We start from the raw sequence: 26,695 nt of genomic DNA on the forward strand, positions 1-26,695 counted from the left end.
CGACGATGCTCGTCCACAGTGTTCCGAGCTCTTGGATCCCCGGATTTTTGGCTGCGGCAGCTGCTGTGGGGCGCCGCAGCAGGGCGGTTTGTGGGGAAGCAGCCAGCCAGCTCATCAAAATGGACCGGGGGGAGGCGTGTGGAGGATGTGAAACGAAGGATGTCCGTGTTGCTGGGACCCGTCTTCAGTCTGATGGCGCATCCTAGCTACCAATTTCGCAGACTTGTCCCAGACGTCGGAGCGGCGAAAGGGGTCAAAGGATCCTGACCAACCACGCATCTCGCATTGTCTCTTTTCTTGTCAGACGTTCTTGTGGCCCTGGCTCGCACGACGGGACTATTGACGCCTGAACATGGCTCCTCGACTATGTGGCCGCCATGCGCACGAACGGACCCGAGGCACAACGCATGGCCGCAATAAAGCAAACTAAAATGGAGGAGCCAGGGACAATGGCCACTCCCCTTAGGCGAGGAATTCCGGCGACGCAGCCCCAAGACAAGACACCCCCGCCGCGGACGGCCAGGAATCGGACGATGCCGCAAGCACGTTCACACGGACAACCAAGGCAGTGAATACGTTCGCACGTCGTAGTGCAAGATGAAGGACTCGCAAGCGTAATGCCAGCACCGCAAGAAGGCTACATATCGCAGGTCGACGGGCGCAGGCACGGACTCTGCCTCTAAGACATCCAAGCATTCAACTCTACTGCATAGGCTGCCCAACTCGCACAATCATAGTACCTGTAACACTGGCTCATCTCGGTCAAATAGGATATCAGCGGAGGTTTCCGTCGCCCTCTCGCACGCGAGCTGCTTGCCTGACATGGCTTGTTCGGCGTCGCCAGGGAACCATACAATATGTTACGGCCATTGCCAAGCAATGCTTCGTATTTACCCCGTACGTGTCGAAGCAAACGCCAGACGGGCCGACGGGCGCGCAAATCCGATGTATCATGCCGCGCCGCCCCAGTCCCCCCCATTATTAGCCCAGGTTGGCGCGACGCTGCTGCCTCGAACCATGAGGGTCAGCTTGCGGCTATGACTGCCGCCACACCAATGCAATCCCAAGCGAGGGACGCGAGCGTGAGGAAACGCACACAAGCATTTCCATGGCTCCCTCGGAATCTGGAAAATTGCCAGGGTCGCGGCACTGTTTGCACATATGCAAGATCGCCCGATCGGTAGCTGCCCACCATCCCATTATTAGCGCCTTGCAAGCTCAAGCAAGACATGTGCCGCCTCCGGCGGTCCGGTCAAGACAAGCTTTTTCGACATCCGCAGCTGCGCCCAAGGGCCTGCCCTTTTTCGTGGCTTTTTTTCTTTTCTCTCATCTCTTTCTTTGTTCAGGGAAGGTCATTGTTTGCCAGACCCCCCGTTGCTCATCTCGCTGAACCTTGAGAGGGAAGCGGTGCTGGCAGAGCGTTTGTCTGTGGCGCAGTGTGTGTGAGAGTGCAACAGGATGCAGTACCGGGGATATCAGAAGAAGGAGGACATGGGTACTGGATGGACAAGTCACTGGCTTTGCATTTCCTCGCAGGCTAGCTTCTAACATGGGTCATATCGTCATCGCATCTGTGACTCCCACTACTTCGTACGTACTACCCGACCAGCCCTGAACGACATGACGGGGGCAGACAAACTCTTCCAAACATGACAACGCTTCGAGCCCGAGCAGGCAAACTCCGTGATATTCTTCAACCGCGCATCACCCCTTGGAAGTGTTGGCCGACGTCGCACCACCGGTGGCGGCTGGGCCCTTGTTACGCCTCTTGGTTGGCTGATATACGTCGTTGAAGTTCATGGCCACGCCCAGAAAGCGCATGTCCACGTCGGGCTGGTACGCGAGGTCGCCCAGCAGTATCTGGAGCCGCGTGCGGAACGACTGACCCAGGTGCCGCAGCCGCTCCTGCAGCACGGGGAACTCGGACGGCACGCCGCCGCCGCCAGCGCCGCCCTCGTCGAGGAGAGCGTGCCCGCGCACGTCGGCCTCCTGCCGCCGCGTAAAGTCGGACACGCTCCAGCCGTACAGGCCGTCCACCGAGTCTCTGTAGTTGAGCATGAAGCGCAGGATGTCGCTCAGCTGGGCGAGGTACGAGGCGCGGTCGTCCTCGTCCGAGCCGTGGAGCTTGCGCTTCGCTCCCAGGAGGCCCTTGTGCGTGATGTCGGTGAGGTACCGCTCGTGCGCCTTGATGAGGTCGTCGAGCGTGCAGTCCTCTTTTTGAATGCGCTTCTGCAGCTCGCCCCACGACGACTCGATGACTTCAAAGAGGATGTAGTACTGCAACTGTCCCACAAAGTGTATCATCTCTGCGAGCGTCCCGCGGGTCGACTTCCACGTCTGCGTCACGGCCGGGTCTGAGCTTTGCAGGACGCCGCGCGAGCCCGTCATGCACTTTCGCCAGGACGTGAGCAGCGCGAACTCAACCCTCTTTATCCTCCACAAAAAGTTGAACACCTTCAAATACTGGCGGTTTCCCCATTCAGTCACCACAACGTCGACGGGCGCATCGATCTTGTACTCGAGGGTGAAGCAGTCCCATCCAATATCTCCGTGTGAAAGCTGCAGCATCCGGGCGTCCAGCCGGCGCAAGACCTCTGGCGAGTCGTACTGCGCGTTTGACCCTCGAATGGCGTGTTCGAGCTGAGCCGTAAGGGCATGCCTGTATTGGGCCCCGGCCGGCCGGTCCAGGTTTGCCGCCAACGACTCCATCAGCAAGGCAATAAAGTCTCCCTGGCCCAGGAGAAGATAGTTCTTCAGGGCTTGGAGATGGTCAAATAGGTTGAATCTGTTGGCCATGAGATCCATCAGACGCTTCATAGTCGTCTTGTATGCTTCGTCGATCCACGCCTCGAGAGTTGCCGTGTCGCCATATCTGAGTTCCTTGGAAGCCGCTTTGGAGTAGTCTTCTACCCATACTGAGTCGCCGCAGCTGTGGCGGATAAAGTTGAGCGACTTGCCGATCAAAAACACCTTTTGAGCAAAGTCTTGCGTGATGATGCTGGGTATCATGTCATGGTCGATCTCGTATTTGTCCTCCCACACGTTGCCCGCCACCTTTTTCTTATTGACGTCGTTGTTGGGTAGTTGCTCTCTGACGAAGAACTCGCGGTACGGGTCGAGAAGCTCGCCGTCGTATATCCAATGGCGCAAGATGTCGTAGAAGGGGCGCGTGAAGCTCCCGAGTAACCGTTCCGCAAAAGCAGCCACCACCGGGTCGCCATGGGACGAAGAGAAACTGTGAATCAAGGTGATGAGCTGCCCTCCCTTTTGGCTCTCAGACTCCTCGGCAATTAGGCTCATTAATCGTAATCCCATGGTTGCCTCACGCGTCCAGACCACACATCGCTTGAGGGTCACGCCGGCTTTCCCAATCGCGCCAGGCGGGGAGCTCTCGTCTATAGTGGAGAGTGCCCTTCGAATCTGCGCCTCCAGAGTGGCGATGAGGCTCAAATAGGAACGCAATTCGCCGCTGATGGCGGATCGTAGGCTCTGTCCCAGCAGACCTTGGGCGGGGGTCTTGCAGAACGCATCGAGGCCGCGATAGAGTAGAGACGGCTCTGCTAAGGTGTGCAAAAGGGATATCAAAGGGAGAGGGAGTGTCGGCGGTAGTTTCAGAGTCGCTTGGTTCGAGAATGGTAGGGTGGTAGAGGAGACGCCTTGAAGAGTAAAGGGCAGATCGCGAAGAATGACGGCTTCCGGAGGATCGCTTTCAGTATGATTGCTGGCAAGAAGGGTCGACTTCAAGGACACGTCCCGCTTCGGTAGGTTGTGCTTGTCGTTCTCAGGCTGCCCCGGCTCTTTGACTGGTAGCTTCCGAAGCCCATCTGGCTGAAACGCATCTTTAAACTGCTCTTCTTCGAGTCGCGGGACAGGGGTCGCGGTCTTTGAGCGGTCTCTGCTTTGCCGCTTGAGAGCCTCGCGGCTGATGGCCTCCCGGTAGTTGGGCGCTGATGGCCGCACGGGGCTCAGAGGTATCGGCTCGTCGGGGTCAGGCGAGTCGGAGAGCTGATAGAGGAGATATAGGATGGCCCACTTGTGCTTGAGCACAGGCAGAGCCAAAAGTCTCGAGTAGAGGTTCGAGAAGCGGAGGGCGTCGTTGGGGTCGGTCTGGATAAGCTTGCGCTTGATGAGATCCGAAGCATGATTAACGTCGGAGGATACACCAGGGCTTGGAGGGCTGGAGCCCGTCAGTCGCAGCTTGGCTGGAACGCGTCGGAAAAGGTGCTCACCTGTCGATTATGGATTTGACAATATCAAAGCAGGCATCGTGCCTCTCCTGCGCAGCGTCCTCGTCATCGTCGGGGTTGTTGGGGACCAGATGGCTAATCAGGCTGTCGATCACGGAGGAGATGCGGTCAGACGCCATGACTGCATCGCCGCCAGGACCGGCACGATCGTGATGGGCTAGCAGCGGCAGGAGATCCAGCAGGGAGAAGGCAGTGTCTGCGGTCGAACCACATTTGTGCCTCGGCGGTTAACCGTGTAATTGGATCGCTGCAGTAGAAAAGTTCGAAGGTTGCATGTTCGAAGTCACTGGGAGCACTCTGGAGACGCGACGGACGCGACGAGGCGCGGGGCTCTCCAGCCGTCGCCTGGCCGCTCGTGGTCCGCTGGGCGGCCACCTGAGAGCTGCGCAGCGGGGCACTCGCCCCTGTAAAGCGCTGGAACTTCTTCTCCTGGACTGCTGTAAACAAAGGAACTCCCCCTGGAGGGGATGCGTCGCCCCGTTTCACTGCCGGATGCACAAAAAGTATGGCATCGCAAAATAATTGAGGACATATCTTCTAGACACAATGCAATCTGCTCCCACACCTCCCATGCTCTTTGTTGCACCTCGTGATGTTCTGGTAGCCGTCGTGCTGGGCGCTATGGCGGTCACCAGAGCACTCGGCTGGTTGTGCTGGTGACGGGCCGGATGCGGGTGAGTATCCGGTACTTTAGTTCGTGCTGCGGCCCCTGCGAAACGAGAGTAGCGCTACACCCCCGGCGCCGTGTCACTACATCGGCCAGCATCTCGGCAAATTTCGACTTCACTCCATCCGCTGACCTCTCTCCCTACGACACCCGCAGAAACAGCATCATCAATTTGGCGACCTCGCGATGCCCGCATCATCAATTTGACCCCGGATTCGCGGTCGCATAACCGCTGGCTTTCGTTTGATGCTACTCACTTGCACCTTTGCGCGTCGCGCGTTGCCATTTCGCTGCACGCGACGCATCCGCATCCCGCGTCCCTAATCCACCATGCCCGACATCGACCCCGCGGCCTTGAGCCGTCCCGCCGTCACGCTCTCGACCCCCGTCCTCTCCACCAAGACCCTTTCCATCAATGCGACCGGCTCGGCAAAGATTACGAAGACGAGTCAGATCATTCCCGCCCGAATCGATCTCGAACCGCTCTACACCGCGCTGAAGTCGGCGATAAGCAGCGACCACTGGCTGATATACAAGGAGGCTACAGCCGAGTTCCTCACCGGTACGTTCGCATCCGCCACGCGCCATCTCCCACCACACTGCTGACAAAGGACAACAGGGCGTTTAAGCCAAACCGAATACTCAGAACGCATTGACCCGATACTTTCTGGCGACAATGGCGAAAAGGATCATCTGCACAACCAGCTCATCGCGGCCATCTATGGCAACGTCACGCGCGAGATGCCCGATCAGGGCATCGCCCCTTGGGTCAGCGCCAACGACAAGCCCATGGCAACCGCCGGAAGCAAACCTGTCACCGGTGATGCGGCTGAGCGGCGGCTGAAAGGGGATGTGATGCAACTGCCTGCACGGGATCGCAGGCGCATCAAGGATTTAGTGCATAACGATGTAAGGCTTCATATCGACTTGTCACTGAATGTCTGCTTATCACGGCTGCAGTATGACCCCCACGAGAACTTGTCGAACCTGTTTGCCGAAACACATCGCCGCCCGTCTGCGACTACGGATGTTCCCGCTAGCGCTGCTGGGGGCATCAACAAGATGAGTAAGTAACGGCAGCCGAAATGGCGACTTGGCCCGACTAACAGACACGCTAGACTTTGACTTGGAGATTCGAAAACGATTTGCACCACCGTTAGCGGTCGAGTCTGGCGAGTTCCCTGATGTTGGCATGATAACCGGGCGTATGCTGCCTTTCTGCTACGAGGCTGGCCTAGCGAGTGGGCACGTCGCCGACGCTCCACAGCTCATGTCTGTGGCTGCGGACACCTACATCAAGGAAATCTTGACCCAAATTTTCAGCCGGACGCGCAGCAACGGCCCAGGCGATTCTGGCAGCGCCGGTTTTGGTATTGGCACCACGTGGATCCAGACTCGCAAGTACCGGAAACAGCTGAGCCAAGAGGAAGACGCTGCCCTGCGAGGCGAGATAACTCGAGACAAGGGCGGCATGTTACCCGTCGAGGCCAAGGCAGCCAGTGAGCGCGGGCCACTGGCTATGGGTGACATGCGTCTGGCTCTTGAGATGGCAGACACCGGCATGGCTCAGTTCCCGGTGCTGATGACACAAGTGCTGTACGGCTACCGCGAGGGTGAGCTAGAGAACTGGACCGACTACAGCTGGGCCAATGGCCAAGCGCCAGTCATCGAGGAGCTCCCAGACACAAAGGAAAACCGAACGTTGCCCAATGGCCATCCTGATAATATGGACATTGACAACGAGGTGTGGTGGGACGGAGGCGACGGCAAAGACGTCGATATGTTGGATGGCATCCTGGATTCGTGTCTCATGGTCAGCTCATGAAGACTCGGTCTAAGAAACCCCGCCAACAGATACACCACGACAAAAGTCAGCCTACACGCGTGGGCCGTGGAAGGCAATGGCTGTTCTAAGGCTGGCCAACGGCAGCAAGACGTGTCAAGCAAGCGAATCATTTCAGCAAGGCTGGTTCCCGCAACGACGAGAATTTGGGGCCAAGAGGGCACGGCTGTGGATTTGGGAGCATGTGTGGCATGGCATTCGTGACTTGGCGTAGAGGACATTGGTTGGCTTCCCCTTTTTTGCGCGTTTTTCGGGATCGGAGGGAAACTTTGTTCGGCGTTGTCGGGGATCTTGGGGTACAATATCGCGGGGCCGGTAGGCGTGGGGTGGTGAGGGGAGGTGAAGCGGTTGTACTTTTATACTTGAACGATACCCGCGGGGCTCTCGGGAACAGCTCGGAACGGCAGCGCTGACGATGGCTAAAGGCTCTCGGCCGTAGAGCAGTAGTGGTGAATATCAGTTTTGTTACAAGCAGGGCGTGCATTGTTTGGGCTGACGTGACTGTGCTGCTTCGAAACGGCCACCCAAGGAGCTCAACTACTAATTCATGCGGAAGTCGTCTGTGGGTTGGAGGCAACTGTGGTATCCCGCTGCCACGGCAAGGCCATGGCTACGGCATGGGAATTCTAGGCAGCTACCTAGGGTTGCCTGCTCTTGGCGGGTAGCGACAACGAGGTGCCTCGGCAGCCAACCATTACGAGCCTTCACTGAACACCCACTTACAGCAACTACGAGGAACCTCTCCGCCACCATTCTCACTCGGTTTTCTCGAGACTTGCCAAGGGTCTACACGCGCATAAGCAAGTACGAAACATCGTGCCTCTGCCATGTTATCCATTCTGGCATCGCCACCATAGCGTCCATTTCGTCGAGAGGCGTCCAGTTCGCCTCGGTGGGCGGCGCTTACTATATTATGACAGGTCGGCTGTAGTGGCGAGGGGATGGGATTGGTGCCGCCCACGTCACCCCGCGTCGGCAGGTGAGGGCGGGCGCAGAGGGGAGATCTGCTAGCCGGTAATAGCGGGCGGGCTGGGCTGGGCTGGCGGGCCACGGGGTGGTCTGAGCTGCGCGTGCGTCCCGTCCATGGTATCCCAGGCCATGGATCCATCGCCCAGGCAGGCGGGCGGGGCGTAGGGGCATGCATGAGGTGGTGGGAGGACAGGCAGGCAGGCAGGAGTTCCAGGGCTCTATTGGGGACACTGCATTCCAGGTTTGGTTGGCCCTCGGGACCGGAACCTGGAGGCCTGCGACCGGCTGGTGCAACGGACACTCCAGCTGGGCGACGCGAGACGCCGAGGCCGCGAGGCCGCCCACGACAGCTCCAGGACCTCGACTGGGCGCATCTTCCGAGGCTGCCCGTCGGATGGCATGACATGGCGGCTGATGGTGTGGTGCGGCGACGATGAATGCGCTGCAGACATCGATCAACGGGAGAAACGATCAATCTCGCGACAGAGTCGGGGGATGGGGCAAATGACGCTGCGGTCAATGAGATGGAAGTCCGAGATGAAAATCATTTGCTGATGCTGGCTAGAGAGGCATTTCGTCCCACGGTAGGGACGAAAGTACGAAGTACAGTACCTAATACGATACCGTGAGTCCGGAGAAGGAAACGCCACAGTGGTAGCTGGACGCCCGCTGCTGCCAGGACGCCTCGCGGGGCTGCACTCCGGCGCTGCACTGCGCTCCATGCACTGCGCTGCACTGGGCTTGCTGGGCTGCTGCACCTCAGCCCGGAATGGAAGCTTGGTGCTGCGTCGCGGCGGCTTCCATTGCCTGCGCGCGTGGGTGCGTGCTTCGGGGGTTGCGTGCGTGGGGCCACTAGCTGGTCCGTGCGCCTTTCTAGAAAGCTTCTGTCCTTCGTCGCCGCCCCCCCTCGTCCCCTCGTCCCCTCCCCTCCCCTCACACCCGCCTGCCTGCCTGTCTCCTTCTCACGTCAACCACCGCACAGCACCCCACCTCGGAGGCTCGTCAGGTTGCCTGCTGCTCGCCATCATCACCTGCTCGCTCGCCCTCGCCTCACGTCCATCTCGGCGAGGCGATATCCGTGCTGCTCTGGTTCAGGTTCCTATTTGACGTCTCGCTCTCGCCTTTTGTCGCGGGTGCGTGGGCGCATCAAGACCTGCTGCTGCAAAGGGGACCGAACACCCCGACCCAGTGTCGCAAGAGCTCCCGTCAAGCTTCCCCGTCCACCGCAGCTACCGCCAAACCCTGGGAGCGCAGTAAAAAAAAAAGGTACCTACATTGCCTGCCTCCTACCTACCTCAGCGCCTCGCCTTTGCCGCCGCCGCTGTACAATTACCTTGCCTTAATTACCCGCCCTGCCTCCACTGCCACTGGCGCCCTTTGATTGAAGCTTCTACTCCCCTCCCCGCCGCCGCCGCCGCTTTTCTTGTTTCCGTTCTCCTCCTCCAAACTGTTCCATTTCCTTACCTTGTACTTTGCCGCCTCTCCGTCACATCCCCCGTCCGGCTGCCATCGACGCCGGCCGTTGCCCAGCCCTGCCCGAGAGAGATTCATCCGGCCCTTGCTCGCGAGCCGACGCCGCGCCGCCCGCAGACTCGTGCCGCCGGCCGCCGCTGGCGCCTGAAGCAGAGCTCACGACCAAAAAGGTACCTTGCCCTCTGCTCTTTGTGGTGGCTCGCCCGCACGACCCCTCCCACCTCCCGCCTCCCACCTCCGTCCGCAGTCTCCGCCTCTCAAGCTCCCTACCCTGTCATCCCTGCTTGGCCGAGGTCGCTCTGCCGTCCTGCCACCGTCTCGCCAGAGCTTCCGCCAAGCTTCCGACTTGCAGTGCAGGTACGAAGCACGTCGCGCCGACTTGCATTTCTTTGTCCTGTCTGCCTTGTCCGTGCGCTGCTTTTTTTTTTGTTGCGCGAGCGCGCAGCTGTTTGCCAGCTCCCCCCAGTGACCGTCCAATGACGTCTGTTGGAGATGCGGCTCTCTCTGTCGCGCTGCATCACCCTGTCACCCCTCTTCCTATCCCTGTTGTATCGAGACGAGTCGAGCATTCGAGTCGCCTTGTTCATAGCTTCCTAGGCAATGCCATAAGCTGGTCGAGGCTCATTATCCTCGGCTTCCTGGCATTCGAGGACTCCGCCCCGCCACTATCACTCGCCGACCTCCGGTTTCACGCCGATGCTGACGCGCCGCAGCTTTCCGAGAACCCATAGATTGCCCTCGCGGGTGTTCGATTTCATTTATTTCTGAAAAAGGTTGGTACATCATGGCTATATCGTCGCCACTGGAGTCTGGTCGAGCTTGACCGGCGTTGGCTCACCACTGCCAAATTTTTGCTGCGGCTGAGGGGTGCTCGGTTGTGGTTGTTTATCAATCCGGCAAGCACATTACTGACGTTGCGAATTCCCACAGCAGGGACGCCGGGCCACACTTTCCCTTCCGCCCATAGCTCTCGACTTCGAGCCAGCGGAACTCTTGCTACGGTCGTTGCAGGCGGTTGACACCGGCGCGACAACCTTCATACTGCTCGAGTCAATACAGCCGACGCCGACTCACGCCACCATGTCTGGCCCGTTCACAAGCCCGTTTGGCGCCAACGCCAACCCATTTGGCGCCGATCGCTCCAACACTATGCAACGCGTCGCCGAGGAGGACGAAAACGACACCGTTGGTGCCACGATCGGGCCTGGCAGCGGTTCTCTGTTCTCTGGTACCTTCGGGGGCGACGCCTCGACCGAAGGCCCGTCCTCGCTGCGACACACGCAGGGTCCCGACAGCTACCCTGCCCAGTACAACTTTGCGCGCCGCACGTCTGTGTCTGCGGAGTCGCTGAAACCCAGCGCCGATACGTATGACAATTGGTCGCCGCCTTTCCACGAAAAGACTCCCGAGCAAATCGAGCGGCTGAAGCATGCCATCGAAGGCAACTTTCTCTTCAGTCATCTGGACGAGGACCAGAGCGCGCAGATTCTCGGGGCTCTGGTTGAGAAGCCCATTCCTGCCAAGGGCATCAAGGTACGCGGCGCGTCCATACCCGCCAGTCTCGTCAGCGCTAACTTCGGACGACAGATCATCAGCCAGGGTGACGCCGGCGACTTCTTCTATGTCGTCGAGAAAGGTTCGTTTGACGTCCACGTGAACCCCAGCGGCACCATCCAGCCTGGGCCGGATGGCCTCGGCGAAAAGGTTGGAAACATCCAGGCTGGCGGTTCGTTCGGTGAGCTCGCGCTCATGTACAACGCGCCCCGCGCAGCGACGGTCATCTCTGTGGAACCTGGATGCACCCTTTGGGCTCTGGACAGGGTCACGTTCCGCCGAATTCTCATGGAGTCAACCTTTGCCAGGAGACGGATGTACGAGAGCTTCCTCGAGGAAGTACCTCTCCTCTCTTCCTTGACACCCTACGAGCGCTCCAAGATTGCCGATGCTCTGGAGACGCAAAAGTTTGCCCCGGGAGAGATCATCATCAAGGAAGGAGACCCCGGCCACTCTTTTTACCTCTTGGAATTTGGCGAGGCGGACGCGTACAAAGGAGACCCCAGCAACAAGGTGCTTCATTACAAAAAGGGCGACTTCTTTGGCGAGCTGGCCCTGCTCAACGACGCGCCTCGAGCCGCTAGCGTCGCTGCCACGACGGACGTCAAGGTGGCGACATTGGGCAAGAACGCCTTCCAGAGACTGCTCGGCCCCGTCGAGGGTCTCTTGCGGAGGACTAGGTATCAAGGGGTCAAGACGGGCGTGGAGGAGATGGATCCGCTTCACAGAGAGTAAGAAATGCGCTGGAGCATCGCTATCGCGGAGAAGTGCGACGTGTTGGAGTGTGCTACAGCCTAGCCGAGTGTCTGGCGAGGCGGGCCGCGAAATGGAGCTGGCCGAAACCCGCATGGAAGGGGGTAAGGAAGCACGATTACTGGGGCATGCGTTTTGAGACGGCGTTTTTTGGGGAAGATTCCTGCACAAACACTACTACCCTCGCTTTCCTGGGAAGAGACATGGCTACTAGCATATACCTTGTTACCGTTATGTCGATTCTGGGATTGCGCATCAGATTGTGAAGCAGCCGCTGGGCCAACAAGTCTTGACAAGGTGTCGCGAATAATGAAGAGCTCAGCAACGAACGCCGTATCTTGCCTGTATTACACTGTGACTATGGCTTCCGAGGCCTTTGTCTAACCCAACTTGCGTGGCCTGCGGCCTTTTCCAGACTCTCTATACAGATCATAACTGCTGCCTCGGGCTGTATTCATGAATGCTGCTGGGCGCTCTGGTTCTTAAGCTCTTCGCGGACCTGCGCCTTGAGCTCCTCGACGGCGACCTCGGTCTCGAGGACCTTGCCGACGCCCTTGCGCCACGACTCCTCGAGCATGAGCATCTCTGCGCGGACGTCCTCCTGCCGGCGCTGCCTGGCGGCGTTGACGAGGTCGATGTCGCGCTTGACGCCGGCGAGGTCGCGCTCGACGGCGCGGAGCGACTGCTCGAGGTGGTAATTCGAGACGAGCCAGGCGTTTGCGCCGTGGCGGTCGAGGAGGGCGAGGTTCTGGTTGCGGGCAGCGAGGTAGGCGGCGGATACGTAGGCGTTGGAGAGGACGGGGCGGAGGTCGTCGTTGACGTACGAGGATGTGATTGCGGCCGCGGCTGCGGAAGCAGAGGAGGATGAGGCGGAGCCGCGGCGGGTGCGGCGCGTCGACTTGCTCGTCGTGGTGGATGGAGCGGCGGGAGCGGGGGGGAGCTCCTGGGCCTCGTAGCGGGAGAGGGAGAGGGGCTGCAGGGGGGTGGAGGAGGCGACGCGTGAGAGCTCGGTGGTGAGGGCGGGGGAGAAGGAGGGTTCGCGGAGGGGTGGGAGGGAGGATTGTTCAGAGGAGGAGGAGGAGGCTTGCTCGGCGGAGATGAGGGTGCGGGCTGCGGCGAGGGCCTCGGGGGAGGGCTCCGTGTCGATGTCTAGAAAAGGATCGTCGTGTCAGCGGAATGGCCTCCCAGGGCGGGGGGTGGGTTGAGATGGAGGGGGAAAGAGGACGTACAGGGCAGGGACTCTAGATATGCCGGCGGGACGGCCATGGTGTCTTGCGTTTTGGGGGGGGCTTTTGCTCCCCGTCTGACGATGCGTGTGCTGCGGGCGTTCGTTCCTCACGGCCGTTTGTTCAACTGTCGCGTTGAAGCCGTTGCCCTCGCGACGACGTCCTCAACACGATCCGACTTGCTCTTCGCGAGGCGGGGTCGTGCGGGATGGCGCGACGAGTGCAGAGTTCTCTCCGCCCGGTCGTCGTCGGTCGTCGTCTCGTCGCGGATGCAGGACGAGGTGGCAGGCCCGCCGTGATCGTGTCCCCGGCGAGCTGATGCGGGCCGTGGGGGGTGTTCAATTGGTGCTAGGTTGGGCGAATTCGCGGAAGGGCACGCGCTGGTGCTTGTCGTCGTGGCTGTGCTTGACGTGGTTGTGGTGGTTGAAGCAGATGAATTGCCGTTGTGAAGGTAGACGGGTATGTTGTCGCGGATGGGCAGTTTGGTCTGGCAGCCGATTTTTTAGCCTCGTCTGGTCGTCGTTGCTGGACCTGGCCCAGAGCGCTGCAAGGCTGCGCTGCGCTGGGGTGACCGCCCTGCCGCCCTGCACGGCGGGCATCCAGTGGCACTGACAGCGCTGGACAGCACGGCAGCGCATCGCACCACAGCGCGTTAGGATCCATCCATTTCCTACCTAGGTAGGTACCCCACTATCCACGCACGGGCCACATAGAGTGGAGCGCCGCGCTGCGGTGCTGGCGGCGCTACACCTCACCGAAGCGTTGCCGTGCTCTGCCGCCGTGCTCTGCCGCCGTGCTCTGCCGCCGTGCTCCGGCTCACCTCCCGAGACTCACCTCGGTGCCGCGACGGACGCTCACCTCAGTGTGCGCAACCCTCTCCCCCTCCCCCTCCATCCCGGGCAGGTACAGTAAGCTTCCGCGCGCCATCACGATGGGGCGGAGAAGGGGGGCCGTCGCTCCCTCGGCCAGGCGGCCGGAGGGGCACACTCGGGGCAAACAACGCTCACATCGGCCACCTACATGCTGCCACTGCGTCGTCAACTTACGTGTAGATGGTCAAGCCATGCTGCCATCGCCATGAGACGAGCCGTGGCTCTTACTGCTACCCTTCAGCCATCTACCGCCCCTCTTCACTCACCTACCGGGCATAGAAATACATTGAAAGCATCGCTCCTCCTCTGCGTCTTCCTCCCCCTCCCCCTCCACTCCTCCTCCAAGCCAGCCCAGCCCAGCCCGTTCCGCCCCTCGACGTGACTCGTTACAATTCGCTTCGCACCCGCTCGCCCCACGTCGGCTCTTGAATTTCTCGAGTCTTATCGACGGAGGGGGCGCAGGCACGCACCTCCCTCCCTCCGCCCCCTCGGCAACACCAAGATAGATAGGGAGGCTCGATCGGCAAGCTCGTCTAGCTGCTACTACGCCCGGCGCTCACGGCTGTGATGCGGCACGAGTTGGTGTGTGGCAGAGCGGGGTCCCAGCCAGTGATAGCAGAAGAGGGCGGCGCGGTGCCATCCATCATCCCTCCCCCAAGCACCCGCGCCGCTGCTTGCGACGCTCCCGCAGTGTGTGCGCCGTCGACTTGGGGCCCTCTCGTCGGACGAGCTGAACGCCATCCGGCAAGAGAGGGACGTGGGCTGCCCGCCCCTCCGCGTGCCTGTCCATCATGGCGCCATCACCCATTGTCACTTGCGACGACGTCGTAAAAGAGCTCAAACTGCGGCCATCAAAAGCGGTTCATATTTAGAGCCGTAGCCGTCGTGATGATGTGATGATGATACAATAGTACATCTTTGTCCAGCGAGCCTGCGTGGTACAAAGCCAAGATGCGTCAAGTCCCGCCGAGATCCCGTCATAGTCAAGGTGAAAGGCATCGTGTGTCAAGCAAACTCCGGTCCTTATACACCCCATCGTTGTAGCCACCGCATAATCTCCCGCGCCGTCGTTCCAAACTCCCAACCCAAGAAAAAAAGAGCAAATGTTTGTGGTGTCTTGTTTCGTTAATTAATATTGTCATCATGCGGCGGCCATTGTCATTGGAAGATGTTCCCAATCGTAAGACGTGACTATCAGGGCTCGAGGGACGGGGCGGGTTAGCCGCTCAATGAGCTGACGACCCGCCGCTCTCCGACGAGTCCGTCTTGGACAGGTCGTCGCCCTCGTCGCTGGTGGGGCCGTGGACCGACTCCTCAAAGACGGGCTCGGGTTCGTTGACGTCGAACTTGGTCTTGAACTCGCCCATGTGGTGTGAGACGGTGCTGCTGTTGGAGCGGCGACGCGCGTTGGTGAAGCGGAAGTCTTCATCCACTACCTCTTCTCCAAAGTTTCCCCTATATAGCAGCCACGTTAGCGCGCCGTTTCAACGCAACTAGATTAAAAGACAAGCGCGTGGCACGTACCAGTTGCCTTTGCCGCCACCGTCCTTCTTGATCTTCTTGGGGTCGGCGTCGGCATAGCCGTGCTTGGCGAAGAAGCGAGGAAGGTGCTCTGTGGGAGCGGCGGTGCCGTCGGCGAGGCTCTTGTGGTCACGGTCATTGGCCTTGTGGGAGCGAGTCACTGTGGTACATGACCGTTAGCCTTTACTCAGCCTCGGTTTGCGAGTAGTGACTTCGGCGGCGGCGGCGGTGCCCTTGGCGAGGCGCCTTCTTGGCTGATCTCGCAACAGCAGCGTCGCCAGACGACGACAAGGCACGGCATGCCGCCATGTATGCAGGGGCAGGCGCTGGGCAAACTCACTGTTGAACGGGCGTGGGGTTGAAGATAGAGTTTACGGGGGCGAAGGAGGGGTAGCTGGAGCTTTGTTCCGAGGGGTTCAGGTAAACCGACAGAACGTTGGCTGATGCTCGTTCGGTGTAAGCGGACGAGAAGGGTTGGCGTGTAAGTGCGTGTGGTAGTCGTGCTTTGCTTTAGAGCGGTTGTGGCGATGATGGAGGCAGGAGGAGGATGGGAATCTGGGATGGATTGATGGCAAGATTGATGGGAATGGAATGCTGAGTGAGAGCTTGGAGGGGGAAGAGATGGGTGAGGAGGAGGAGGAGGATGGCTATTATATCAGAGGTGTCACGCGAGTGCCGGGGGGTGGGTGGTATGACGGAGGACCAATCAGCTCGGTCAAGCCATGGCCACACCTGGCTTCATGGGGAGGAGGTACGTAACTGCTGCCAACCGGGCCGGGGGGCCAAAGTCACCGTTACCTTTGCGTTGCTTGGGGAGGTTGCCATGCCGAATGGAAGTCGGCGGAAGAGCAGGAAAGGGGGGCCGTTTGTCGGCGTCTGGTTGACGCAAGTAAGGTAGCTGTTGCAGTGCAGTGCAGTGCATTGCTCGCTTGCCGTGGCCGAGCATGAGGCCATTGAGAGCGCCTATGGAGCACAGGAGCCCGCAACTCGCCTTCCACCCTGTCCGTCATCCTGCTCCCCGCCCAGCCAGCCGTGACTCTCACCTCCGATCCTCGCACAGTAGATCGAGCAATGATTCACGTTTGGGCGACGCAAACACGCAATGGAAGTCAACAGAACGCTCGAGTCGACCGACCGACAGCAGCAGCCCAGACCTGCCCAGGGGGAGTGAGAGGTCATCGCGTGACCCCCCGGACACTGACGCAACAGCACAGGGAGTGGAGGGGGGAACCCACCCGGCGGGCGCCCTGTGGCCAATTCGCCCGCCGTACCCGCTACCTGCGCCGATCCCCTCATCGCGACCCGGAATGAGCATCGCGGTTGACGCCCGTGTGCGGTTTGCGCGGGGCTCGTCGCCCATTGCGCAATGGGAGAGTCTGTTTCGCGACTCAATTGCCTCAATTGGCCTCGACGCCCCCGTCTGCAGCGACCGCGGCCGGGTCTAGCCCGCCCCTGGTTGCGGCAGTGGAAGCAAGCAAGCGGGTGGTGCAAGTGCAGGTAGCTCGCCTGAGCTCGGACAGGCGGGCAGCGCGGCGGCCCCTCGCTGCGAGGTCCCACCTGAGCATGAACCCTTGCTCGCCTGGGCTGGCCCGGCCAACCGGCCTCAGGGCATGGGCTACTGGGCTGGGCTTCCTGCACTGCCTTGACTGCCTGGTGCTGCAACTTGTCTCGGCTGGCTGGCGCTGCTGCCCCGCAACCAGCTCCACCGCTGGAACTGGCCAGAAGGACTTGAATCATCAACTGATGCTCCCATTCTCCTCCTGCTCTCCCGAGTCCGGCTACTGCTGCCCCGGACTGGGCAATTACGGTGACGTCTCATGCGAGGTTCGACCAGACGCTTCCAGCGCTATTCTGGCCCCCAACCCGCCCGCCCGCCTGTAATGGAACCGCCTGCGCCGCCCCGCGCGCCGCACCGGGCCTCCCTCCCCCGGGCTTGGAAGCGCTGCGCGCAACTGGAACAGCCCAGAGCGTTCCCGTCCAAGAATAGCGCCTCGCCCCCCTAAAAGGGAGGTAGCCGGTACTCGGAACGCCCACATGGCGCATCCGCCATTGCGGGGTATGGGGTACATGACTGGCGCTGGCGCCAGGCGCCGGAAACCCACCTCAGTGACGGAATGCAGGGACTCGCTGGCCCGCTGGGGGAGAGGGGCCCGTGGCGCCAGCAGGCCCAGGACTCGTGACTTGGGCTGTGCTCCGTACCTCGTACTACCACTGTACCAGCAGCTCGGAGTCCGGCCGGGCGCCCGGCCTGCCCGCTGGTTTGGCTCCTACTAGGTAGGCATGTCGGCATGGGAGGATTCTGTTGGGGGTCGCCTACCGCGTGCCGCTGCCGCCGCCGCCGGTGAGCGCAGGACGACACAGCTCCCGAAAACACGCCATGCTGGCCGCATCGTCAACGCTGCCGATGTCGCCGCGCGGGGCTCCGCAGCTTTTTGCCATCGGCGCCATGACGGGCAGCTGAGGTCACGAGGCCCGCCGGGGATGATTGCGCTGTCTCGCCTTCCCGCCTTGCGCAGATCGGAGCATCTCTCGGTGAGTCAGTCAACATGTTGTCTGGTCTCCAGGGCCTCGGACCGCTTCCGCGTCGCACCCGCCTGCCCCTGACGTGCAACGTGGGCCAAGCCAACAAAACACCAGCTCACATGACCTCGTGCGAGGCATTCGCCGAGGCGCAGGTACGGATACGTATGTACGGTAATGCCTGCTCGACGACAGTTGTCCCGTACGAGACTGCTCAACGGTGGCAACTTTGCGTCGCAATGCCGCCTGCGTCTTCATTCAGAAATTGAACACGTATGTTGTTCTCTTCTCTTTCTCTCCAACCCCTCCGTAGGTAGGCCCATGATGGCACCATGGCAACTGGACTGCCCGCCGGCGTGGACGGGGGACCGTTCGTCTCTGGAACAACCACGGCAGGCAGCCTATGAGCTACCAACGTTGCAACTACACCCGATGACTTGTGAGGGGGCTCACATTATATATTATACATTAGAAACGAGCTATGTCTTGAAATGGTACGCCCTGAGGAAAACCTCCAGTGACGCAGCTCAGCTACGACTGGGCCGGCCACCGGCAGAATGTGAAGGCTCATCCCTACCTCATGCCACTTCTCAACGCCTTGCCATGTACATCCAAGATGCTGGGGTTTAGCACAGCAGAAGACCACATCTCGTGCCGGAACTATCCGCGACAGGGGGCGGGAATCGGCAGCTGCTCCAGACGCTGCCTGACCTGTTCGTAATCATCATGCGTCATACTCTCCAGCTTGTACTCACTCCGCACGGACATGGCAAAGTCGATGAGCGGCTTCGGCTTCATCTGAATGCCCCCAAAACCCCTGGGGCGGTTCTCCATCATCCACGCCACGTGGTTCTTGAAGAAGAGCTCGTCGAACTCGAACCGCCGCGTCTTGAGGAGCTTGGTGGATTCCTCGAGAGTCTGCTCCACAAGCTGCGTGCTGAGTTGCGACATGGCCTCGCATGTCTTCTGTTCCACCTCGGCTTTCCCCTCGAGAGATTCCGTCTCTCGGATGCGCTGCCGCTCCTCCTCAGTCGCCGCGGCCTGCATGGCGCCCGCGTACAGCGTGCCCTTGACGCGGCACTCTTCAAAGAGCGTGCTCACTTGCATTGCCGCGTACTGGGTCCTGACGCGGGCCTTGCACTCGCCGGACACCAGGTCCGTGATGATGAGTCTGCGCTGCAGCGCCCAGTTGTCGGCGCGGCGCTGGTTGAGATTCTCGGGGACCATGAGGTGCTCCCACTCCTCGTTGATGGCCATGGCCAGGGGGATGGTGCGGACGAGATCCAGCGTGATGGTGACGGCGGCGGCGAGGGGCCAGGCCGGGGTGAGGGACACGAGGTCCGTGGCGGTACACAAGGCGAACCTCAAGTCTACGTTTTCCTTGCCCTTTTCTGCCTTGGCTGAGGCGTCGAAGGCGCATCTCATGAAGGGGATGATGCTCGTAGCCACCACGACCCTTTCCACGTCGGTCGAATTCGTCGAGTAGACGTTGACCATGTTCTTGACCCATCTGGCAAATCCGCCGGCCATCATCATCTTCTTCAAACCTTTCATCGAGTCGGGCTCAAAGTTGTCGATCGAGGAGCGGATGGCTGAGAAGGTGGGCACGCCCGTCTTGGATTCTATCGCGAGATCGGTGAGCTGCCCTTCCTGACGGGCCTTTAGCGACGAGCTCTGCGGCGGCGGCTGCGATGCGATGAAGAACTTCTCCAGGTCGTAGTTGATCAGCCGTCGCTTGAACTCCTTTTCCGAAAAGTCTTCGGCTATCTTGACGAGTTCTTCGTCGGTGAGGGCTGCAACGCCGGCGCCGGCGCCGCTATCCTGGCTCGTTTCTGACTGGTCGCCATGCGGCAAGCCGAGGCCAGGGGCCGGGAGCCAAGCCGCAACAGCAAGAGCAGCGATCCAGAAACGACGCATCTTCGATGATTTGATGAATAGCTCAATAGTGATTGAGTGGGGTGTACTTGTCCGCGGAGGGTGTCGTATGGTGTGCTTAGACAGCTCAGTCGCTCAGCGGTTGAAGTCGATCTGTTGGTTTCTATACTCGCTGATCACAGCACGTCGTGCATTCAGGGTTACCGTAATGACATTGGACACCAGCGTACACGAGAATCGATACCAAAGGGCCCTTCTTCGTGTATGGTTGAAGCTGGGCAACTCGAACTGACTCGGGCGTCGTCGGCCCTGGAGTCGGCACGAGCAGGGCACAGAGCGGGCATCATCATCTCGGCCCAACTCTTCATGGAAGGCCTCGCATGACTCCTGAATCGAGAAATTGGCAAGACTGACAATCCTCGGCGCCAAGATTAGAGCATCACTTCATCCAAGTCCACAAGTCTGGAGAGCGTCCAGCTCTGGCCTGCTATCCAGGGCTACGGCATCCCTACGTCCACTTCTACGGTTTCTGCAAAACGCAAAGGTATATAACGAAAAATAGAGCATAGTGTGGCAGGAGATTCAGACGTGATACGTGGGAATCAACGTAGCGTAATGCGCGGCACGTCCACTGGTCGCTATAGCATGTTGCTTGTTGGTGCGTACGTCAAGAAGTGGGACTGAGAAGTGTCCATCGACACGAGGCAAAGGACAACATCGGACATGGCGGGGACGCGTGCGGTGAGTGGCTTCGTATAGTCATTTACGTAGCCGGTCGCGTACAAGGGCCAAAATGAAAGACTCTCATTGAGTCATGACCGCTGCGGTGAGCGGCCGCGGAAAGTCATCGGCGTAGATGTAGGCAGGCCTGCGCCAGAGCCAAAATTAAGATATCATGCCTGCTGCGGTGAATGGCCATGGAGCCGTAAAGGAGACGGCACGTGGCCCCCACGATTCAGAATCGGCTCTCGTGTTGCTACTAGGAATCTCACATCAGGCATCAAAGATCAACGAGTCAACACCCAACGTCGATACTTGTCTGCCGTCCGGGCACGCACCGTCACTGCCCGCGGTCCCCTTTCCAGGTCTGCTCCCATGCCACGCACCGCGTTTCCTTTATACCAGACATACTCTTACGTTAACATCGCCACGCGACGGACCTTCCCAAGATGTAGTTAATGGCGGCTGTCGGCTCCTCGTAGCAGTCATCGACGGATCAAGGCCCGGCCCCGGACTGGAGGAAATTGCTCCACGTGCACGCATGAACCGCCAGCTGGGGTACGCCTCGGCGTCGGTAAAGCGACAATGACGACGGTCCACCTGTGCCTGTGCGGCCTTGGCAGGAGGCAAGCGGTGGGCGTTTTGACGACCGCCTAATAAGAAAGGAGTAGTCTTATTCGTCGAGCCAACTTTTGCTGGCTGTAGAGCCCGCCCTACCGCAGCAGCAACGACAGCAACGACGGTAAAGTTAGGAATAGAGCGAGGCGATGGTATCTAAATAACTCTTCTCCTTGTCCTCCCTGAAGAATTCCCGTTCCCCCATCGCACCCAAAGCACTCTGCAGTCATCTTGCCAAGTTCTTCTACCACTGCCTCTGACCAACCACCCGCCGTATGATGACACGGTATTTGAATCGTTGCAGAGTCGTTTCAGGCCCATTCGCGTGAAAGCAACTCCGCTCAGTCACGACAGAGTACCGGCCGTGGGCGTCTACGACTGGATGACAGTCTCCTTCACAGGTCTTGTCCTCATGAAAATCGTCCAAGACACGGGCGTCGACTTCCTCGAGTGCCCGCTGAACTAGAGTGGGGACGGAGCTCGTAGCTTCGCTTGACGACATGTTGACCAGCTACGTGGCGGTGGGAACCATGGCGACGACAGAGATGGTTTAGAGTTTCATGGACAGACTCGATAATTCGACTCATTATTCCGATGGCATTTTGCTGGTGGCCGAGTCGGGCGACGATGCGTGGTTGTGGGATTCGGCGGCGTACATCTCGCCAGGCCGTTGTCGGACGAGCCGAAGAAGAGTGAATACACATTTGCGCCGAGAACGCGATTCAAGATGACGAGAACCGACCAGGTCGCTGTTTCAGAGAATCCCGTGGTTGTGATTGCTTTACAGCCCGAGCCTGGGATCCATCGGACGAAGGAGGGCGACGTGGGCTTCGCGCCGGGACTTTGAGGTATCCAATGTTTCCGAGGACTTTGCTCCCAGTGGCAGGATCCCACATAGCAGACACAGATCCGGGGGCAGGCGGTGCGCTTGCTGTAGACGTAGAAGCCACTGATACCGAGTCCGCACCATCACTGACGTCGCGAGGCGATCCTCCATTGGTTCGTCTGACTGGGGGTTTTGCCGCCAGCGGAGTGGGCTAACTGACATAGCTCGGGGTTGTGAGTGTATGGACATTCTTGAGGGGTATCATGAGAGTAGTGCTATTCCCACAGATGTTCGTCGTCTATCTAGGGTCGGCCAGCCATTTTTGGTGTGCAGGCATGGGACGATAGCGGCGCGTCGCCTGCTGCTATTACTCTCATTTCTTTCGTTCCTTTCGTTCCTCTTATTATCACCGATGAAGCCACGGGGGCCTCCAGACGACGTCGTTGCAGTGCATGAATACAATGGTGGAGGACATGTTAATCTGCCTAAGCATCAATGCTAATCGTGAAAACATTCACGTCATCGACCTCCACACAGACAGCCTCAGCAACGACGTCCAGTGCCATACCCATGATTGGAAATCCAAAATCCGGCACCTCTTCCGTTCGGCACATCCCACCGACTGAGCGGCAAAACTCGCTATCAATTCGGTCCAACGCGTCTCTGGTGGTGAATCAGTCAGGATCTGGTAATCCTTACCCTAGATTCCCAGCGTCGAGTCGCGCAATTGTGGTGGACGCGCCAGGGGTCCACTCCCGGAGCAGCACTGGCTTGCTTAAATGAGGCGCTAGCGGCGGCGCGCGCCCCTCAGGTACCGCAGCAAAGCACAGCGCAGCACAGCAGTTCGTCGACCTGCTGCACACCAGGGCCTTGATGCTCAACCTCAGACTCGTCTTCGCATTCGGCCTCGTCCTCCCAGCAGCGGCCTTTTTGCTGAGTTTCTTCTTCCCACAGCTCCTCGACTTTTCGGCCACGCAGTCGTCGTCACCCGAGTCATCCACCACCGCCACCACCAGCAGCAGCACAATGTCCTCGGTCCGCAGGGCAGCGCCGCTCATCTTCCCGGCCAAGGGACGGCACACGGCCACCGTCATCTTCGCGCACGGCCTGGGCGACTCCGGCGCGGGATGGGCTGATGCCGTCGAGCGCTGGCGCCAGAGGCAGAACCTGAGCGAGGTCAAGTTCATCTTGCCCAACGCGCCCGTCATCCCCATCACCGTTGTGCGTACTCCTCAAGGGCCATCTATCGAGTCCCAATTGCTAAGCAAAACTAGAACAATGGCTACCCGATGCCTGGCTGGTTCGATATTGTAAGTCCCCTTGGCAAGCCGTAGTCAATGGGCGCAAGGCGCAATGTACCTTGCTCACACGTGCGACGCAGACGAGCCTCGGCGCCGCCATCACCTCGATAGAGGCCAAGCTCAACGAGGACACGGCCGGCATCCTCGAGTCGCGCAAGTACCTGCACTCGCTCATCCAGGACGAGGTCGCCGCGGGCATCCCCAGCGAGCGCGTCATCCTCGGCGGCTTCTCCCAGGGCGGCGCCATGAGCATCTTTGCGGGCCTCACCGCGCCCTTCAAGATTGCCGGCATCGTCGGCATGTCGTCGTGGCTGCTCCTGCACCAGACGTTCAAGCAGCACGTCCCGGAGGACGACGTCAACAAGGGGACGCCCGTCCTCATGGCCCACGGCGACAGGGACCAGATGGTCCGGTACCCGCTGGCGCAGGGGTCGGAGCGCCTGCTCAAGGCCATGGGCTACGACGTGACGCTCAAGACGTACAGGTGAGCAGTCCTTACAGACAGCCGCTCTCACATATGGTATGCTGACGTAGCGCAGCGGCATGGAGCACTCTGCGTGCTTGGAGGAGCTGGATGAGGTCGAGGCCTTTATCAAGGCCAGACTACCGCCCAAGGGCAACTGAAAGGAGTGATCATGGATGTAGCAGAGACAAAGAGAGACCCGATGTTGGACCCGGCAGACGGTGCTTGACAGATGTTGAAGAGAGCCCGGCCCAATGCAGGTAGAATAGAACACATGTATTAGCAATACGAAGTAAAATATCATATATCCAGTGTCCCGGGGTATCCATATGTCATACTGGCTTGTCAGTCGCCATCGCGCCACGCCTTGCGGGCTCATCAAATCGCTTCCTAAGCCCCCTATACCATTAACGCCTCGGCAATCGCAGATCACCTTTCCAAGCGGCCGTGTCACGCATCGGCCGCGGCCATCGACTCGCGCTTGGCAATCGTCTGGCTCCTCCGCCTCGCCACCGTCTCAGCATCCCACACCCCCATGAAGATGTCCTCGCACTCGTCCTCGTCCTCCGAGTCGAACGCAATCTCCTCCTCGCCGTCATCGTCATCGGCGCCGCCGCGGCTTCGGCTCGCTCGGCCACCCATCTCCTCGATGACGGCCATGTCGTCGCCGCAGCCTCCCAGAGGCACGTCGAGGTCCTCCCAGCAGCGGTGCGTCACCACGCGCTCCACCTCGAGGATGTACTTGCCCACCTTGTACTTTTGCGACTGCTCCTTGGCGTCGACGTACTTCCACCCCAGCTTGCGCGAGCACGTCGCGCAGCATATGTCGGCGACGACGTGCCACCCCGTGACGAGCTGGCGGTCCTCGCTGCGCCCGACGCGGATGTTGGCCAGCAGGCCCTGGTCTTTGGCATCTTTGGCCTTTTCGTCGACGCCGCCTCCTCCTCGGGCCTTGTCCGCGGGCGTCGGTGGCGGTGCGACGAGGAACGCCCGGCCGTAGCGGCCCGTGAAGCCCTTGGAGATGATCTGCGACGCGAGCGCGACGTCGGTGGAGCAGTTCATGCAGCGGAGGGTATCGGGAGCGGCGCGCGACAGGCGGCGGCGGCTACTGTTGAGGCCGTCGGGCTTGGTGGTATCGCGGATGGGCGACTCGCGGTCGGGCGGCGAGTTGTTGGGCGTCGTGGCCGCAGACGAGACGGCCGACTCTCCCGGGTGCGAGGACGACGACGACCCGGCCGACGACGCCGACGACGCCGACTGGCGCCGCGAGAAGGAGAACTTGAAGCTCGGGAGGAGGTACGTCGGGAAGACTGGCCTCGTGGCCGAGATGCGGCTCTCGCGGGGCATCTTGGGGCAGCGCCGCGCCGCGCCACGGAGGGGATGGTGCCCTGCGTATTATACGCAAGGTACGGTAGTGTCGGTCAGCGAGAAGCTCACGCGCTTCTGGCTCGGCAGTTCAATGGGAGCTGATAAACACGAGGGGACCGCAGGGCGGCAGAGTCATGGGAGATGACCGTGCCGCCTCACGTCGCTTGGTCGTCTCTGCGGAGAAAGCTGTTGAGGACAGGAAGGTTTGTGGAGGAGGCGTTGTCGCTGCGACGGGCTCGCTGGGGGTGAAGTACAGCCCGCCCAGTCCGCCACGGCCCAATGCGTCACCAACCGCTCACATGGGCAGATGACACGAGCGACCCCCCCGCCGCGGGGGCTTGAGCTAAAACTACTGACGGGCGGGAGAGGTGTGTGTGTGTGTGAGTGGGTGTGTGCTTGTGTGTTAGACTCGCGACTGCGAATTGCTCTGTGAGCACCGGGTTCAAAGATAAAGATTGAAAGCAGAAGAAGAGCAGAGCAGATTCAGGACAGCATCGGATGGGAGGAAACAAAAGTCAGTCTCCCTCACCCCCGCACGAGATGCTCCATGCCAGGTTGCACTGCTCGATCTGATCCAGAGGCCGACGGCGATGGCACACAGCCCGTCTACCTTATCCATCCATCCGTCCAGACGGCCACGCCCGCGTCGCATGATCGACCCACCCAGACCGAGTCGGCAAATGGCGTCCCGGGCGGGCATCAATGGTTGATGCGCTGCCCGGCTGCCTGGCAGGCCTGGGCCGGCACTGGCGTGGAGGCGGGGTCATTCGGCATCCTCGGTGGGACTGTCGTCCCAGCGTTGGTCTAGAGTCCACTCTGCCTTGGCGCCAGTCCTTCTCTGGCTGCGCTTTATCGCCCAATGGAACAGGTTCAATGCAAGTTGCTTTGCAGTTCACAGGCATCTGAACAGCTTCTTTGGCCCGGCGCAAGCAAGTCAATTCAACGAGACGCAGTGTTGCCGGGACTTGTTCTCCTCAGGAGTATTCCAACTCCCAGGCTCCGCAATCGCGCCATAAGCTGCCAGTACGCATGAATTATAGACGGGGGCATGTTATACGTGGTCCTTGGCTGAGCCGCGATAGCAGCCATTGGGAATACTCGATCGCAGCAGCAAATATCCCCTCTGCATCAACATCACTTGACTTTGCTTGACACTGCCCCCAGCCCCATGGCGTACTTGTGGTTGGATTTCTAGAAGCTCATCGGGCGTAGGGGGAAGTGCCATAAGCTTAGGGAGTAAGCGCAAATGCCACATGGGCGTCGCATCGCCGCGTTGCCGTATATGTCTTTAAGGAGTGCTATTCGTAGAGCCAACTTTTGCTAGTTGTAAAGCCGTCCTACATGTTTCTTAGCAGCGCCCTTGCTGTCGTTGCTGTCGTGTCTTCTCAGCTGCAGGGACAACATGGTGAGGGACGTTGCCGACTTTCAGATGCTTCTGCCTTGGCCGTCAGAGTGTTCATAGGCAACAAGGTAAGGGATAGAGAGGGCATGAGATGTGCAACATGATGTTGCTTGCGCTCAATCACGCTAAAGGCCATGTGACTCTCTGGCAGTGTCCGAGCCAGGTCCGTGCTCGTCGGACTGAGCATTAAAGGACTGCATCGTGCCATCTACGGGTACTCAGCAGGCGATGCCGAGACAACAGGGTTCGACCCAACATGAATGGCAGGGTTGCTTCCAAGGAGACATGCCGGCGCGGACACGGAAGCAGCACGACGTGAGTTTCCGGGGCCGTTGGCGTGTCCACTGCCCAGAGACGAGACGAATTTCGAGGGAGCAACGAACGCACGTAAAGTAAGACGCACATCGTGCTCCCCAGCATTATTATCCATCAAGTCGTGAAGCGTTAGTGTTTTCCTCGTTGGATAGAGTGCTTGCA

The 26,695-nt window shown here is 59.9% G+C and overlaps 8 protein-coding genes across 8 annotated transcripts; 3 read left to right on the plus strand and 5 right to left on the minus strand.

Annotated features, from left to right (window-relative positions):
* Positions 1-1,704: 1,704 nt before the first annotated feature.
* Positions 1,705-4,366, minus strand: PLICBS_010342 (microtubule-nucleating Tub4p (gamma-tubulin) complex component; the record flags this gene model as incomplete). The annotated part of the gene is made up of 2 exons (XM_018326550.2): positions 1,705-4,177; positions 4,230-4,366. The coding sequence occupies 2 exons, from the start codon at positions 4,364-4,366 to the stop codon at positions 1,705-1,707; spliced, it is 2,610 nt and encodes an 869-aa protein (XP_018174870.2).
* Positions 4,367-5,244: 878 nt separating this feature from the next.
* On the plus strand, positions 5,245-6,739 carry PLICBS_010343 (transcriptional coactivator hfi1/ADA1; the record flags this gene model as incomplete). The annotated part of the gene is made up of 4 exons (XM_018326549.2): positions 5,245-5,476; positions 5,534-5,823; positions 5,875-5,980; positions 6,033-6,739. 4 exons carry the CDS (start codon positions 5,245-5,247, stop codon positions 6,737-6,739), a joined length of 1,335 nt encoding a protein of 444 aa, XP_018174869.1.
* A 3,540-nt stretch (positions 6,740-10,279) lies between these two features.
* Positions 10,280-11,488, plus strand: PLICBS_010344 (protein kinase A regulatory subunit; the record flags this gene model as incomplete). The annotated part of the gene is made up of 2 exons (XM_018326548.2): positions 10,280-10,732; positions 10,787-11,488. 2 exons carry the CDS (start codon positions 10,280-10,282, stop codon positions 11,486-11,488), a joined length of 1,155 nt encoding a protein of 384 aa, XP_018174868.1.
* A 472-nt stretch (positions 11,489-11,960) lies between these two features.
* Positions 11,961-12,772, minus strand: PLICBS_010345 (uncharacterized protein; the record flags this gene model as incomplete). Its single annotated transcript, XM_018326547.2, has 2 exons — positions 11,961-12,655; positions 12,736-12,772. The coding sequence occupies 2 exons, from the start codon at positions 12,770-12,772 to the stop codon at positions 11,961-11,963; spliced, it is 732 nt and encodes a 243-aa protein (XP_018174867.2).
* A 2,058-nt stretch (positions 12,773-14,830) lies between these two features.
* Positions 14,831-15,434, minus strand: PLICBS_010346 (uncharacterized protein; the record flags this gene model as incomplete). Its single annotated transcript, XM_065601920.1, has 3 exons — positions 14,831-15,059; positions 15,129-15,285; positions 15,422-15,434. The coding sequence occupies 3 exons, from the start codon at positions 15,432-15,434 to the stop codon at positions 14,831-14,833; spliced, it is 399 nt and encodes a 132-aa protein (XP_065457992.1).
* Positions 15,435-18,305: 2,871 nt separating this feature from the next.
* PLICBS_010347 (uncharacterized protein) lies at positions 18,306-19,562 on the minus strand (the record flags this gene model as incomplete). The annotated part of the gene is made up of 1 exon (XM_065601921.1): positions 18,306-19,562. The coding sequence occupies one exon, from the start codon at positions 19,560-19,562 to the stop codon at positions 18,306-18,308; it is 1,257 nt and encodes a 418-aa protein (XP_065457993.1).
* A 3,148-nt stretch (positions 19,563-22,710) lies between these two features.
* On the plus strand, positions 22,711-23,609 carry PLICBS_010348 (uncharacterized protein; the record flags this gene model as incomplete). The annotated part of the gene is made up of 4 exons (XM_018326545.2): positions 22,711-22,905; positions 22,959-22,994; positions 23,066-23,469; positions 23,525-23,609. 4 exons carry the CDS (start codon positions 22,711-22,713, stop codon positions 23,607-23,609), a joined length of 720 nt encoding a protein of 239 aa, XP_018174865.2.
* A 289-nt stretch (positions 23,610-23,898) lies between these two features.
* Positions 23,899-24,795, minus strand: PLICBS_010349 (uncharacterized protein; the record flags this gene model as incomplete). The annotated part of the gene is made up of 1 exon (XM_018326544.2): positions 23,899-24,795. The coding sequence occupies one exon, from the start codon at positions 24,793-24,795 to the stop codon at positions 23,899-23,901; it is 897 nt and encodes a 298-aa protein (XP_018174864.2).
* Positions 24,796-26,695: the final 1,900 nt, after the last annotated feature.

This window comes from Purpureocillium lilacinum (assembly GCF_023168085.1).
Source record: "Purpureocillium lilacinum CBS 284.36 DNA, scaffold_8, whole genome shotgun sequence".
Taxonomy (NCBI): domain Eukaryota; kingdom Fungi; phylum Ascomycota; class Sordariomycetes; order Hypocreales; family Ophiocordycipitaceae; genus Purpureocillium; species Purpureocillium lilacinum.